Source organism: Grampus griseus (genome assembly GCF_964374135.1).
Source record: "Grampus griseus genome assembly, chromosome: 8".
Lineage (NCBI taxonomy): Eukaryota > Metazoa > Chordata > Mammalia > Artiodactyla > Delphinidae > Grampus > Grampus griseus.
The window spans coordinates 53,156,258-53,170,875 of NC_139002.1; the positions used below are offsets into that span (position 1 = coordinate 53,156,258).

The window sequence follows — 14,618 nt, forward strand, 5'->3', positions numbered from 1 at the left end:
CAGTCCTTAGCAATTATGTACCGAATGAATTAACCTCTGGTACTAGGTGTGTGTAATACCTTTCTTCAGGTTTAAACATTTTCTTCTGATTCAAATCTAGACCCTGATATTTGGAAGCCATGTGATTTAGAGCAAATCACTTAATCTCTTTGAGCTTGTTATCTCATTTATAAAATAAAAGTAAGAGAAAATATAAAATAAGAGGATAATATCTAACCTGCCTAGTTGTTGTAGAGATTAGAAACAACATGTACAAAGTTCCCAGCATGAGTAGGTATTAAATTAACAGTCATTTTGGGACTTCCCTTGTGGCGCAGTGGTTAAGAATCCGCCTGCCAATGCAGAGGACACGGGTTAGATCCCTGGTCCGGGAAGATCCCACATGCCACGGAGCAACTAAGCCCGTGCACCACGACTACTGAGCCTGCGCTCTAGAGCCTGTGAGCCGCAACTACTGAAGCCCACGTGCCTAGAGCCCGTGCTCTGCAACAAGAGAAGCCACTGCAATGAGAAGCCCACGCAGTGCAATGAAGACCCAATGCAGCCATAAAAAAAAAAAAAAATCATTGTATTGTCACTGCCTCTCTTCCTATCACTACCATGTGTCTCCAGGCTTCCCCACGTTAACAGACCTGTTCAAACCTTCCAGATCCATCTGAACCAGCTCCATGTAAAAGAAAAGTGGATTTTAGAATCACTGGCTCACTGGCTGTGTGAACTTATCAACCAACTGGCTCACTGAGTCACCTCTCTAAAATGAGAAGTAATTAGGGTACTTCCCTGGCAGTCCAGTGGTTAAGACTCCATACTTCCAATGCAAGGGGCGAGGGTTCAATCCCTGGTCAGGGAACTAAGAGCCCACATGCTGTGAGGCGTGGCCAAAACAAACCCAAGTAACTAGAGTTCCCGTGGGTCTGTGTGGGAAGCACCAACCACAGCACCCAATGCAGACATGATTCTTCCCTTCTCTTGGCCAGAGCCCACTCTCCTTCCCCACAGATAGACCAGAAATGACCCCCGAAAGTTATAAACTACGGTTCATGCTTTATCAAAGCACTCATCATTGATGGCCCCTATGGCTGACACCCCAGAGAGACGGTAGCTGCCCCCGCAAGGCTTGTGTCCTGCTCACCTCTGGGCCCCAGTCCCAGCGCGAGACTGGTCTGTAATGGGTTGTGGAAATGAACTCCTCTGCAAAGGCATATTTGTGTGCTCGGGGCTTACCTGGCAAAGAGTTTCAGCAGGCAGTAGGGGCATGCGTCCGTGAGAGTCGAGTTGGGTTGGCGGGTTGTTCTGTGGGCAGTGAGAGGAAGCAGAGGAGGATCAGGAACCAGCAGGTGGGGAACCCGGAGGTCAGCAGGGTAAGCAGGGACTGACTTGTGTAGGCATGGACGTGTGCGGGTGCTTCTGACGCCCTTCCCGGCACTGCTCCCCCCCTCCAGGGTCTCAGCATCGCTATGCTGCAGACTCTTGCTCCAAGAGGAGCTTTTCTCCACTGTCACTTCTTTCATCCCGACCTCTTCTTTTTCTCTCAATTAAATGCCAATTTGAGGGACTTCCCTGGCGGTCCAGTGGTTAAGACTTCGCCTTCCAATGCAGGAGGTGCAGGTTTGATCCCTGGTCCGGGAGCTAAGATCCCACATGCCTCGTGGCCAAAAAAACCAAAACATAAAATGGAAGCAATATTGTAACAAATTCAATAAAGACTTTAAAAACGGTCCACATCAAAAAAAACTTTAAAAAAAATGCCAATTTGAGTGTGAACCATGACTGGTCTCCCATCTGTTGAAAAAAAGTAAATATTTACTGAATTACTATATTAAGACTGAAAAGGAAATGAGAGCAAGGCAAATGTTCTCCTTGCCTCTGATTTGTAATAGGGAAGCCATGAGTTTGGGGACTGTGTTCTTAATTTGCAATTACTGAGCCTCTGCCTTGAAGCCATTGTCTTCAGTCAACAGGTACAGGACACTGGTAAGACACATAGTCATCCACCAACTTAACAGCCTAAAATGTGTCTCAGCCTTATTAACGTATGTTTGAGGGAACGTTCCTTCTCCAGTTATAACTGACATCTAGCTGGAACCTTCCAAAGTATGCCTTTTAAAAATAAAAGGCGGGTTTTTTCTGATGATAATAATGGCGAACATGTATTGAGCACCCATTGTGTATCAGGGATCATATGTACCAGGGACATGTATTAACTCATTTCATCCTCAGAACCACCTAAGAGGTGGTTCTTCCCTCTTGGGAGGGAAGAGAGCATCCTCAGGCCACAGGGATACCGATACCTTCAATGTCCACGATCAAAGGCAGAACTCGGAAATCGCTAGCCCTCAGAACAAAACTGACCTATCAGTGTGTTTAACTTGGCCTACATGTAATAATGGATTACATTTAAAAATCATACATTTTACATCCAAGTCCAAATTTCCAGCTTGTCATAAAAATTCATAAGACACCCTACACTCCTATGTCACAGCATTGGGAGGCACTGAACACCCACTGCCCCGTTGAACAGGCCCGCCCTCTTTGTTGGTCAGAGGCCCCACCCTGGGCACTGAGACTCCTTGATGACAGCTCTTGCTCTGTTGTTTCTCTAATAGGACAGTGACGCAGTAGAAGGTTTTGTATACCCATGTTGCTCTGGAAAGTGGAACAATGAAAGAACTGAGAAGGTTGTATGTTTCAAGAAGGAGCGCTCATCATCCTTTGTGTAGGATATCCTGCTTTCCTCCTGTGCTGACCTCCTGGCTCTTGTAGGGGGCTATTTGCTACCCCAGAGCCAGAGGAAGACATCTGGAAAGAGAAAGGCGGTGTTATAAGAGCTTTAAAAAATGTGTCGGCCTAGGGCAAAAGGGTCAAGATGGGGAAAAGAGGAGAAAGGGAGATTAGGAGCTTCCTACCAGCCACACAGCCTGGCAAACCCGACATATGCGGCAGGTGCCGCGGCTTCCCCAGGTGCCGATGGTGCCTCCAATGAGACGGATGAGTCTGGAGGTGACGGAGTTCTCCGATCAGCATGGTAGTCCAGGCCCAGCCTAGCTGGAAGGACACTTCTGTGTGGTGGGAGGGAGGGGACTCAGGGAGCATAATAAAATAGGAAAAACTCGGACTTTAGAGCCAAACAGACCTGGTTTCAGATCCTGACTTTGATACTTACCACCTGAGTCACCTTGAGGGAGGTTTGGAACCTCAGTTTTCTCATCTGTCAGATGGAGACTGGTTGGCTGTTTAACTAAATGTGCATTGGAGGCACCAGGCTTCACTTCAGGTGCAATAGATCAGGAGTGAGCAGAACAGGTAAGGCCCCTGCTCTCATGGTGCTTGCATATGAGTGCAAGAAAACAGACGATAAGCAGGTGATTATTTAATTATCTGGTGGTGATAACTGTGGATTGGTTGTTTATACCTTGGCTCATTTCCAGAAAAGGTTGGAGACAGTAATAATCTCTCAGGACGTGTGACAATTGAATGAGATAATTATATGCAAAGCGCTTACCCCAGTGCCTGAATATAGTCGTTCATTTCACAAATTCTTAAAGAGCCCCTGTTCTGCGTGAGGCCCTGTCCCAGCCGGAGGACTGATGGGAACACACACGGGGTTCACATCTATAGCAGGATTGGGAAAACTAGTGCCCTCTGGCCTTTGTTGTCAGCTTCCTTGATAGACATCACTGAAGGAGAGGCTGAGGGCATCTCCACAGGGGAGACAGGTCGGTCGTGTAGCAGGAAGAGAAAGGATTCATCATAACAAGCCTTGGGTGCAAGTCCCCCTGTGCTACTTATGGCTGCGTGGCCGTGGAGCGACGCCCTCCCCTCCAGAGCCTGAGGCCCCATGTCCACAGCACTGCCGGGTGAATCGAGGTCCGGGATGGACCCGGGGATTGCCTTTGCCCCCTGGGGCCGGAACTGACGCCCTTTCTTTGGTTTCTCGGGCTCCAGACCACTCAGCCCTGAGTGCGGCGAGGACCCTGTTCGTGGATGTGGAGGAGCGCCGGCCGGAGGCCATGGACGTTAAGGAGAGGAAGCCGTACCGCTCGCTCACCCGGCGCCGCGACGCCGAGCGCCGCTACACCAGCTCGTCCGCAGACAGCGAGGAGGGCAAGGCCCCGCAGAAATCCTACAGCTCCAGCGAGACCCTCAAGGCCTACGACCAGGACGCCCGCCTCGCCTACGGCAGCCGCGTCAAGGACATGGTCCCGCAGGAGGCCGAGGAGTTCTGCCGCGCAGGTGAGGGCGGCCGGGGCGGGGCTTGAGGCGCGCCTGCGCACTGGTGTACCTCCTCCCCCACCCCCACCCTGTGGCATGGGCGCGCTTGAGCAGCGACTGGAGCCAAGCGGGGTGGAGGGCGCCCGTCCGCACCAGCACTCCGCTAGTTTGGCACCTAGACCTGGTCAGAGCCTGCCCTGTAGTTCATTCTTAGTTCATTCGTTTTCATGCTCACCCCCCTCGTGGGCGTAATGAGGTGGTTAGGAGCTGAGTTCTGACCACCACCGGCTCGCCTCTAAGCCTCCCCTGGTAGACGGCCATGAGTACTCGCTACCGCACTGAATTGTCCTGAGGACTAATGAGATGACGCGTTGCGAGGTAAGTGCGATGACGCCATGCCTCTCCCACTAGGCCTGGATCCACAGGAAAGCTGACCTGTTAACAAGGCTGCCTCTCCTGCTTTAAAGACGAGGGGTCTGGGCTTCCCTGGTGGCGCAGTGGTTGAGAGTCCGCCTGCCAATGCAGGGGACACGGGTTCGTGCCCCGGTCCGGGAAGATCCCACGTGCCGCGGAGCGGCTGGGCCCGTGAGCCATGGCTGCTGAGCCTGCGCGTCCGGGGCCTGTGCTCCGTGACGGGAGAGGCCACAACAGTGAGAGGCCCGCGTACCGCAAAAAAAGAAAAAAAAAAAAAAAAAAAAAAGACGAGGGGTCTTCAGCTCTTTCCCATTTGTGGTTAACAGCTCGAACTCTGACATCAGACCGACCTGATTTGAATTCTGGCTCTGCCATTTTTACTGCCCTCAGTGTCTTCACCTGGGCAGTGGGATCACAGCCATGCCTCTTAATTGCAAGGTGGTGGGGAGGATTGATGAGGACTGAAAATAGAGCATTTGACCCTTGCACAGAGCAAGCGCTTCAGAAATGCTGCCGGCTACTGATTGTTCTCTCTGGGTCTCAGTGAGGGGAGGGGACAAATGGTGAGCCCTGCCAGGCCCAGATTGGCCTGGATGCCATCCTAGCACGGGAGGCTCCAAAGGGAACCCCTCTTATCTTCATAAATAACAAATGAGAAACATTCTCAGCTCATAGGCAGCAGGCATGGGCACTGCAGCTTACAAAGTTCTCTCTCCCGTTACCTCCCTGGAGCCTCAAAAATCCTGTGAGGGTAGCAGAGTTCTCTCCTCCCACCTTCCCTCTCCCTTTATCCATCCTCCAGAGTGCTACCAGAGTGTGTCTGTCTGATTATTTAACTACCTTTCGCTGAGCACTTACTCTGTGGCAGGCTGAACACGGAGCTGACTAGGACCCTGGGAGGCACAGGGGTTCCTGGTTAAGAGCGATGCACATGACTGGGAGAGGAGGCCGTCTCTGGGGGTTCCCCTCCTGCCTCACTGGCAGTTCCTTCTTCCTTCCTTTGCAGGCTTGTCCTCTTCAGTCCTGACCCTGGTTGCGGGATCCTTCAAAGCACGGGCATCTGCCTCTTCTCTCTTCTTACTCCGCTCTTCCCGGTTACTCTCATCCGCAAACCTCTGAGCTCCCACCCTGATACCCCGCCCTCTGCCTCTGTGCTCCCAGCACACTCTCCATGGATCCCCCCACTTGGGGCTTTAGCCCTTCATCATGGCCTGGGCTGTGTGTCCCCCGCTTGACTGTGAGCTCTGTGAGGTCAGGCACCACGCCCTGCTCGTTGCTGTACATCAGTACCCGACGGCAGCTTGGATTGGGTTAGATGTGGTGCTGCCTGGTCATAAGTCCATTTCCTAGATCGGCGGTTTAACTGGACTATGATCCTTAGCGCCTTCGTCTGCCGGTCTTCCTCATCCCCCAGTACACTCGTGGGAATGTTAAAAATATGGAAGAAGCTGTCCCTGAGTAAACACTGAGTAATGTGGAGGCTGTGTTTCCCATGGAAGTCAGTATCCCCTTTGTCCCTCAAACACTGATCCCTGAGTGAACTCCCCGCACCCGGGTCTTCCCGGCCTCTGTCGTGGGCACAGCCAGGCTTTCCCGGGGCCTCGAGAGACCTGTCAGCGGCCCAGCCTCGGCTGTGCGCTTGGCTCCCTGTGTTACCCCAGAGGCTGCTGGTTCCTGTCACAGCCCACCTGGCGTGAGGAAACAGAAGGCAGAGCCGACCTCCTTGTGCAAGGCCCACTTTTCTCAGCTGGTCACCATCTTCTTCACTTTCCTGCTCCAGGCTTTCCTGAACCGGCTGGAAAGGAACGTCTGGTCCCAGGGAACCATTGGCATTTCATGGACCAGGCTTCTGCCCTGCTCAGGAGCCCCCCTTGCTGGCAGGCCCTCCCTGGGCTGGAAGAGGAGAGCTGAAGCTCTCCGTCCAATTTAGCAGACACGTACTGAGCCCGCACTGGGTACCGGGTTGCCTTCTAGGCCCAGGGAATAGGAATGAACGGGACACAGTCCCTGCCCCTGTGGAGGCATCTCGAGCAGAGGACTCAGGCTCTTACGCAGTTCTGCTCTGCGGCATGACCAGGGCCGAGGACTCTCAGAGGCAGCTCGGAGGAAGAAGCAGGGACTCCCACACAGGGTGTAGGATGAGGGGAGGCTTCTCAGACGAGGGGCCATTTGTATTGGGCCCTCCATAAAGGGGTGGAGGGTTCGGGCTGGTGGAGAGGGTGCAGAGGAAAGGCCCGGGCATCGAACATCACAGTGAGCTCAAAGGACAAGAGTGAGTCCTGGGGTAGGGGCCGGGCTTCTGGTGGGGAGATGCCCCCCCTCACGCCCTGATCCCGCTCCCCTGCCTTCCCTCCTAGGCACCAACTTCACCCTGCGTGAGCTGGGCCTGGGAGAGGTGACGCCCCCGCACGGGACCCTGTACCGGACAGACATCGGCCTCCCCCACTGTGGCTACTCCATGGGGGCCAGCTCCGAGGCCGACCTGGAGACCGACCCTGTGCTGTCCCCTGAGCACCCCGTGCAGCTGTGGGGCCGCAGCACACGGTCGGGGCGCAGCTCCTGCCTGTCCAGCCGGGCCAACTCCAACCTCACGCTCACCGACACGGAGCACGAGAACGCGGAGACCGGTGAGTGGCCCGCTTGGCCTGTGCCGGGCGCCTGGGTTATGGGGCCAGGGGTTTTAATCACAGTATTGATCTTTTACTCCATCCCTTGGGGCTCCGGTGAAGTCGGTGGAAAATTGCTTTGCTGTCCGTCGTCAAAAGGCAGAGCCTCTCGCAGGGTCGCGTGAAACCCCCGCCCGTGGGTGACAGGCCAGAGACGGGTTGCCGCACTTTCATTCCAGATGAGAGGGGTGCGGAAGGAGCAGGGTTACTGCTCACAAGGTACCTGTGCGGGTGGGAGCAGACGGGCCAGAGGCTTCCACTCGGAAGCCCATCCCCTGCAGCTCATCCTCTCTGGCAGTCGCCGTGCCTGGTCCTGGCGGAACTCTGCTCACGCGGCCTCCAGCCTCCAGGTACCCAACCACCCTGGGCGCCCACCACACGTGCTGCCCCACCCCAGGGTCTTACGCTGATCAGAGGATAGCTTTCACACGAAAACTGTCACGCTGGAGTAACTTAAAACGCGTGTTTTTACCCCAGCTTTCCCATGATCTCATCTGCAGATTGGAGGAAGTGCTGTCTCTGGACTCTATTCCACTCTCATCTCTGTAGCTCTCTTCCAAGGCCGCAGAGATGCTGTGGGAGAGAAAGAGGACAAGTTATTCACACGTCTCCTTCTTTGTGGGGAAGGAAAGGGAGCCGTGTTTCAGGATGTTCCTCTTCACTCTCGGACCTTGCTGGCAGATCTCTGAGGGGCCCTGAGATGGATGCAGCCCTGCAGTGGGCCACCCGCTGAGGGAATTTCCCTTTCTGTGGCACCTTGTGCCCACAGTCTCTGGGCAGCTTGTGGATGAGGCCCACGTGAAGGAAGGAGGGTCCTGCTGGAGTCCGGCAGCAAAGACTTAGGGAGGGTGGCAGAGACCAGGACAGCCCCTCTGCCCCGGGGAGGGCTTTGTTTCCCAGAGGTCCAGTGAGGGGGTCTGCTGGCCCTGCCACGCCAGAGGTGGGAAGGGGGACGTGGGGATGGCGAGCTGAACGAGAACTGGAAGAACCAAGCCAGGTACCAGTGCCCCCTACTGGTTTCCAGCTCTAAATGCAGGATCCTTTGATTCCTCCCCAGGATGTGGGGAGGATTGGAGAAGTGGTTTGAGGGTGGCAGGGGACGTGTGTGGAGACACCAGGTCAGAGGTGAAGGCTTAGGTGGGTTAGTCTCTGGAAAGGATGCTCCAGTGGGTTATGGCACAACACAATCCCAGATTTGGGATCAGGCAGGAGACTAGGTAAGGTCAGGGTCAGGTGGAGAAACCTATCTCCTAAAAAAGTCAGGTGCAGCAGAATTGCAACTATTTGTTCCACCACTGCTGCTAGAGAACTTGGAGTTTTTCCTAGGGACGCACCTGTTTGAGGGGTAGAGGAACAGCAGGTCCCAAATACCAGCTTGGCAGTGTCACCCTCCCCTGATACTCCACCAGCCCTGGGAGGGGGTCAATGACCTCAGCATCTGAAGGGGTTCCCCTCTGTGCAGTGGGGAGCCATCCACACTCCCTCATCCACCTTCCCACCTCCTAGGCCCAAGCCCAAACAGCAGCCCCCTTCTCTCCTCTGCACTACACGCTGAATTTGATGTGCGAGGCCTGTGCAGAGAAAATGGTGTCTAACTGGGAGGCAGGAAGCCTCAGTGCCATCGCTGACCTAGGGTGTAGCATTGGATAAGTTAGATCCTTTCTCTAGACCTCAGTTTCCTCATCTGTAAAATAAGTAGTTTTAATGAAATCAGCATTTCTTGTATTCTGAGAATGTTAATAGTTCTTAGATTGAAGAGGGGTGGAGGGGAGTGCTCTGTGGTCAAATAATGTAGGAAACACTGAGTTAAAGGAACTTAAACCAGTTTCCTTACTGCAGGACTTCTCAGAGCCTTTAATACGTTAATATGCATGCTAATGGAGATATTAGCAAGGAGGGTTGCAAATTGATCTGAGAGTAAAAAACCCTTTATTCTCAGAGCATGTGACAGGACCAGTGTTCCAGTGAACACTTCTGGAGAATAAGTGAGCTGAATCACCTGTAGGCCCTTCTAGATCTAGAATTCCGTGATTTGAAGTCCTTACGTTAAGGTGAAGGTGCACAAGAGGAACATGATAGTAATAACAACAATACTAGTTAATACTTGCTACTGATTATTAGACCCCCATGCCCAGTGCTAAGTGCTTAGCTGTATGACCTCATTTACTCCCTCTACAACACCTTGAGATAGGTTTTATTACCCTCACTGTACCGGATAAGGAATCTGTAGCCCAGAGAGGTTAAGAAACCTGTGTAGGTCACATAGCTAGCAAGACGAGATCTGAACTCAGACCTGTATGATTCTAAAACCTTTACCCTTGTGGCCCTAATCATAGTGGATTTCCTCTGCAGCAAAGTACTTGGGTTGTTTGTTCGTTTGAAGGCTTCTTGCCATGGTGACAAATGATCATTTTTCCATAAAATCATGACAGAGTGAGGCACACACCACCCACTTTATTGTATATTCCCTGAGAGCTGAATTACAGCTGAATTAAGCCTCTGTTGTGTCATAACGACCTAGTGGGCGAGCCTGAAGAGCTTCAGGCTCTGATAACAGGGCCAGGGAGATGGTTGCCTGCTTCCCTGGCCATACCGCCCTCTCCTTCCAATCATGCATTTCGGCATTGGGCCAGAGCGCTCTAAGTCTCACTGTGCTCACGGAAGATGGGCAGGCAAAGGAGGTGGGCAGGTGGATCTAACAAAGAGCTCCTCCCTGGCCGCCTCGTCCCTTCCAGGCCTGGACTTCCAAACTCAGACATCCTGCACCTGTCCACTTGCTTCAGGCTGCAAAATTATATTAGTGGCTTTGCTATACTGGAGTCTAAATAATGACAGTACCTCATCCTGGCAGTGAAGGAGCCATAGGGATGGCTCCCCTTTATCCACCCAAGGAGGTTGACAGCTTTGTTGTCAACCAGAACTTACAGCTGAGGACTGGGGCCCAGAGGTGAAGGGCGTGCGGCGGCCGTGTACCTAGCTGAGCTGGAGCCAGGCTCTATGCAGAAGTCTCCGTTCTTTCCCGGCTTCCCCCTCTTCTTCCTGCCCCTTCCGCTCTCACATCTTTCTCCACTGCCCTCGTCTCTTGGTCGCGCATTCATCCCCCTGAGCCCAGTTCTCTCTTTTATCTGTGATGAGAACTCTGATCTTACCATCAGAACAGGGCTTAACTCCACTGGACATATCAGCCAACACATCACATTACGGCCAGTTTCAGGAGCAGGGGGAGGCCATGCTGAGGACCTATCGTGTCAAGCTGCTGCACAAGGGCCATTGCCTTCAACCCTCATGACAGCACCGTGGCACCCCCATTTCCCAGATGGGAAAACTGAGGCTCCCAAAAGGTCAACTGACTTGCCAGAGATTGTACAGCCAGTCATTCAGCAAGTCGGCAAAGCTTGGATTTGAACTCAGGTCTCTCTGATGCTATAGTTTGAGCCCTCTGCCCACCTCTTTTGGAATCAGCAGCTGAGGACACCAAAGCATGACCCCCGGCAACTTCCAGCCACAGGAACGTCGACTCTGCCTCCACATCCGGCCTTGCATTAGTCAATAGTAATTGTCAACAGTATTGATAGTGGTGGAGGCTTTTGCTGAGGTCATGGTGACGCTGCATGCAGCTGCCATCAATAACTTTTTATGGGTCCATTAAAGCCAATTTCTGCCCCCGAAGGTTAATGTCAGCAGCTTTTATGTCGCTGCTTAATATCCAAAATAAATACAGAATTGACGGGGTAATGTAAACACAAATCTTCCCCCTCAGGGGCGTCAGGCGGAGCCGGCCCCCAGGCCTCTCCTGCTGAGCAGAGCCACAGCAAGCAGGAGCTGGCATCATGCCGGGCACACGCTTGGCATCCTCTAAGTGTTTTTTAGAAAGCAGAGGTTGCACTGTGAGCTCCATTTCCAACCACGGGGTCAGGTGGACACAGTGTCTGTTTTGTAGATTCCTTCTGTGATTTGTTCTGTAGCTATGCTGAGCTCCTTCAGTGGACCAGGCATCGTTCTCGAATCAAGAATCTAGATGAATAGCGGGGGAGGTGGAGCTATGACAGCCTTGCAGCCCTATCGGTGGTGGAGGTTTAGCAGGCAGTGTGGCAGGGTGGAAAGAGCTGGTTCCAGATCTAGTGAGGAGACTTGGTCTCAAATCCTGGACCATGTCCCAGTTCTGAAACCTTGAGCAAGTCGCCTCACCTGTCTATGCCACAGTTTCCTCATTTCTAAAACAGTGTGCCAGCGATTACCCAGGGCTGGGAGAAGGGAAATGGGGAGTTCGTGTTTAATGGGTACGAAGTATCAGTTTGGGATAATGGAAAGGTTCTGGAGATGGATAGCGGTGATGATTGCACCACAACGTGAACGTACTTAATGCCGTTGAATTGTGCGCTTAAAAACGGTTAAAAGGCTTTTAGCTATTAATATTGTTTAAAGAGCTGTGGGATGACAGTAGAAGGAGCCATTCGTTTTGCCCTGAGGGTACAAAGGCTCATCCCTTCGTTCCACTCACACTGTGCACCAGAGTTTGAAGGCCAGCCGAGTAGGACTGCACTGAGCGTGAGGGATCTGAGAGAGGCATTCCCAGTAGAGGCAGGTTGCTGGAGCCAAGGTTTGGAGGCACAAAGAGGTGTGGTGGGTCTGGGGAATAGTGAGCATTTACTCCCGAGCTCTAATCCCAGAGGCAAATTGAGAAATTCACTTAGAAAAGAAACAAGGAAACAATCACAGTTACACCCAAATTATCAAGCAGCCTGGGTGTCAAAAGGGAGATTACTGGGTAACCTAATTAGGCAGCCAGACTGTTTACTGAGAGTCTGTAGATTAGGTGAGCATCCTGAAGCCCAGTGAGAAAGAAGCTCATTACCAATTTAACTCCATTTATCCTCTACCCTCCCTGGCCCCATGCTCACCAGATTTAGTTTTTAAAATCTGTAAGAAAAGCTCTCATTAATTCCCTAAGCGGCCAGAGTACTGTAGCTACTCAGCCACTGGACACGAGGCTCCCTTCTCTAGGACAGGAAGCTGGGTTCGTTCCGCTGGGGTAGGGATTCTACCCCTATATTTGACTACCCTTCTGCCCCACAAGCAGGCTCACGCTCCCTCCCATACTGCAGAAGTACCTGATGTTTTCAGGGAGTTAGAGTCTCTTACTGGACAGAGTTATCCACATAATGAGGACTGTAAGCCCCCAAGTTCCAGAAAGGATTGAGGAGGGCCTAGTACAGTCAGAGCATCTGAGAATCTGGGAGCTAGAAGGAACCTTAGAGACAACAAACGCATGGATTCTTAACCTTTCCCCATTTTCCTAGACTAGTTTCTTAGTCAAGAAAACTATGACTTAGAGAGCTTAGGTGACTTGCTAACAGTGGCACAGCTAGTAAATGGCACAGCCAGGGTTTGAATCCAGATCTGCCTCACTCCACTGCCTGTTATCTTTCTTGACCACTGCACTCTGCAGTTTGTTCTGTTTTATAGAAACATGTTTTCATTAGCTCAATGCTAATAAAATATACACAACCTGAGAGCTGATTCTTGCTGTATCCGGAAGGTAAACTTCTTTGTCACTGTTAGAAACTGCCGGAAGAGAAATTGAATCCGTAACCTGTTAGAGCTACTCAGGACCCTAGAGATTATACCAGGTCACTCTCTAATTGTGACATGCTGGAGAAAAGACATTTAAAGTAGACATTGTAGAGGTTTAAGGGAAGAAGTCCAACCAGTAGGTTTCTGAGAAGGTTTTATGGAAGAAGTCCTGGTCCCTGGGCTTTGAGGGACGGGAGGGATTCTACCAGGTAAGGAGGGGGAAGAAAGGGCATTCTCTGTGGACGAAGGCATGGAGGAGGACAAATGTCAGGTGTGTCCCGTGAGGCTGGAACATCGGGTGTGACTGGGGATATGGGGGCAGAGAGCGCTGGGAGGGAAAGTTGGAGAGTTAGGCAGATCCTCTGTCATTTAGCAGCTGTTTGTTGAGCACCTACTGTTATAGGTATTGGGGTTCCAGCCTGATCCAGACAGACAAAACTGCCCACTCATCAGTGGGGAGACTGATCAACAAGCTTAAAAACTACACTATATAGGATGTTTCAAGATGTTAAGTGTTACAGGAGAGGGGATAGGGAATGCCAGGGTGGGACCGGGGGTGCAGCCAGAGGAGGCTTCACTGAGAAGATGACATGTGAGGTAGGCGAGGGAGCTGGCGGCGAGGAAGTCCGGAGGCAAAGCCATCCCGGCAGAGGGAAGGGCGGGTTCAAGGGCCTTGGGGCAGGAGGGTGTCTGCATTGTTCCAAAACATCAGGGAGGCCAGTGTGGCTGCAGTGGGGAGATCAGAGAGGGCACGTGGGGTAGGGCCCACGTGCAGGCCATGGCAGGGAGAATCACAGGAGGCTCTGGGCTAGGGGCTGGGGACTGACGGGGTCTGACTGATACTTGGACAGGGTCATTCTGGAAGCAGCAGTGTTGAACTCCAGCGGGCTGTGTCTGAGTAGGAGGCTACTGCAGTAATTCAGGAAGGGGGGTGGGTGCTCAGGCCAGGACCAGTGCGTGGAGATGGTGAGGATGGGGTCTGTACCTGGGGAGGGGAACCAGCTGCCCTTCCCTGCTCCACCCCAGGGCCTCGTGAGCAGTGAGGAAGACTACAGTATTCTTAGGTTCTGTGACCAAAATGGGGTCCCAGGTACTCTAAGGGGAGGGGGCTCACACCTGATCCTTCTCCTGGCCTCACAGCTCCTTCAGCCCAGCTGCAGAGTCCTTTAGCGTTGGCCTGTCCCATGCCGCTCCCCGCTGTCTCTCTCAAAGCTCATGGCCTTGGTCGTGAACCACACCCCTTGTCCCTTCCTCACACCATACTCCCTCCATCCAGCTGCTGATCATCTGGATCTCTGACCTTGTTGCCCGACTCCCGCTCCCAGCCTTGTCATGCTGCCCCCAGGAGACTCTTGGTCCCATCTCTTTTGTTATCATCTTGGCTTCTCTGTGTCCGTAATTCCAGCCTTTCCTTCTGCTCAGCTGCCTCAGACTGCCTTGGTGAAGTCTGACCTGGGGCCTCCTCTCCATAGCACCACCTCTGCTGGAATTGCTGTGATCTGGGAGCTGGTATCTGACAGCCACTAATATTGTTGTTCTTGTGAGTTCCTTGTAAGAAGACTTTAAATACATCCCAAATCCGCTCCCCACTGGTGCGCACTGCAGCACTCCCTGGTGGGCAGTACGTGCTAATACAAGCGCACCCTCCTTCTGAACTGGGAGGAGGGAAAAACAGGCCCGGAAAGCTACGCTAAATTAAGATAGATTGCGCTTGTGAAACTAGGTTAGGACCCGCTGTGTGTGCTGAGAGGT

The 14,618-nt window shown here is 52.6% G+C and overlaps 1 protein-coding gene across 1 annotated transcript in view; it reads left to right on the forward strand.

The window, feature by feature from the left end:
• Window positions 1-3,947: 3,947 nt before the first annotated feature.
• The window catches only part of TENM4 (teneurin transmembrane protein 4), a 388,830-nt gene continuing 378,159 nt past the window's right edge, over window positions 3,948-14,618 (forward strand). Inside the window, exons 1-2 of the mRNA XM_082659462.1 lie at window positions 3,948-4,233; window positions 6,984-7,253. Of these exons, the coding sequence (XP_082515588.1) occupies window positions 4,011-4,233; window positions 6,984-7,253 (493 nt within the window). The 5' untranslated portion in view covers window positions 3,948-4,010. The remainder of the gene's footprint in view (window positions 4,234-6,983; window positions 7,254-14,618) is intronic.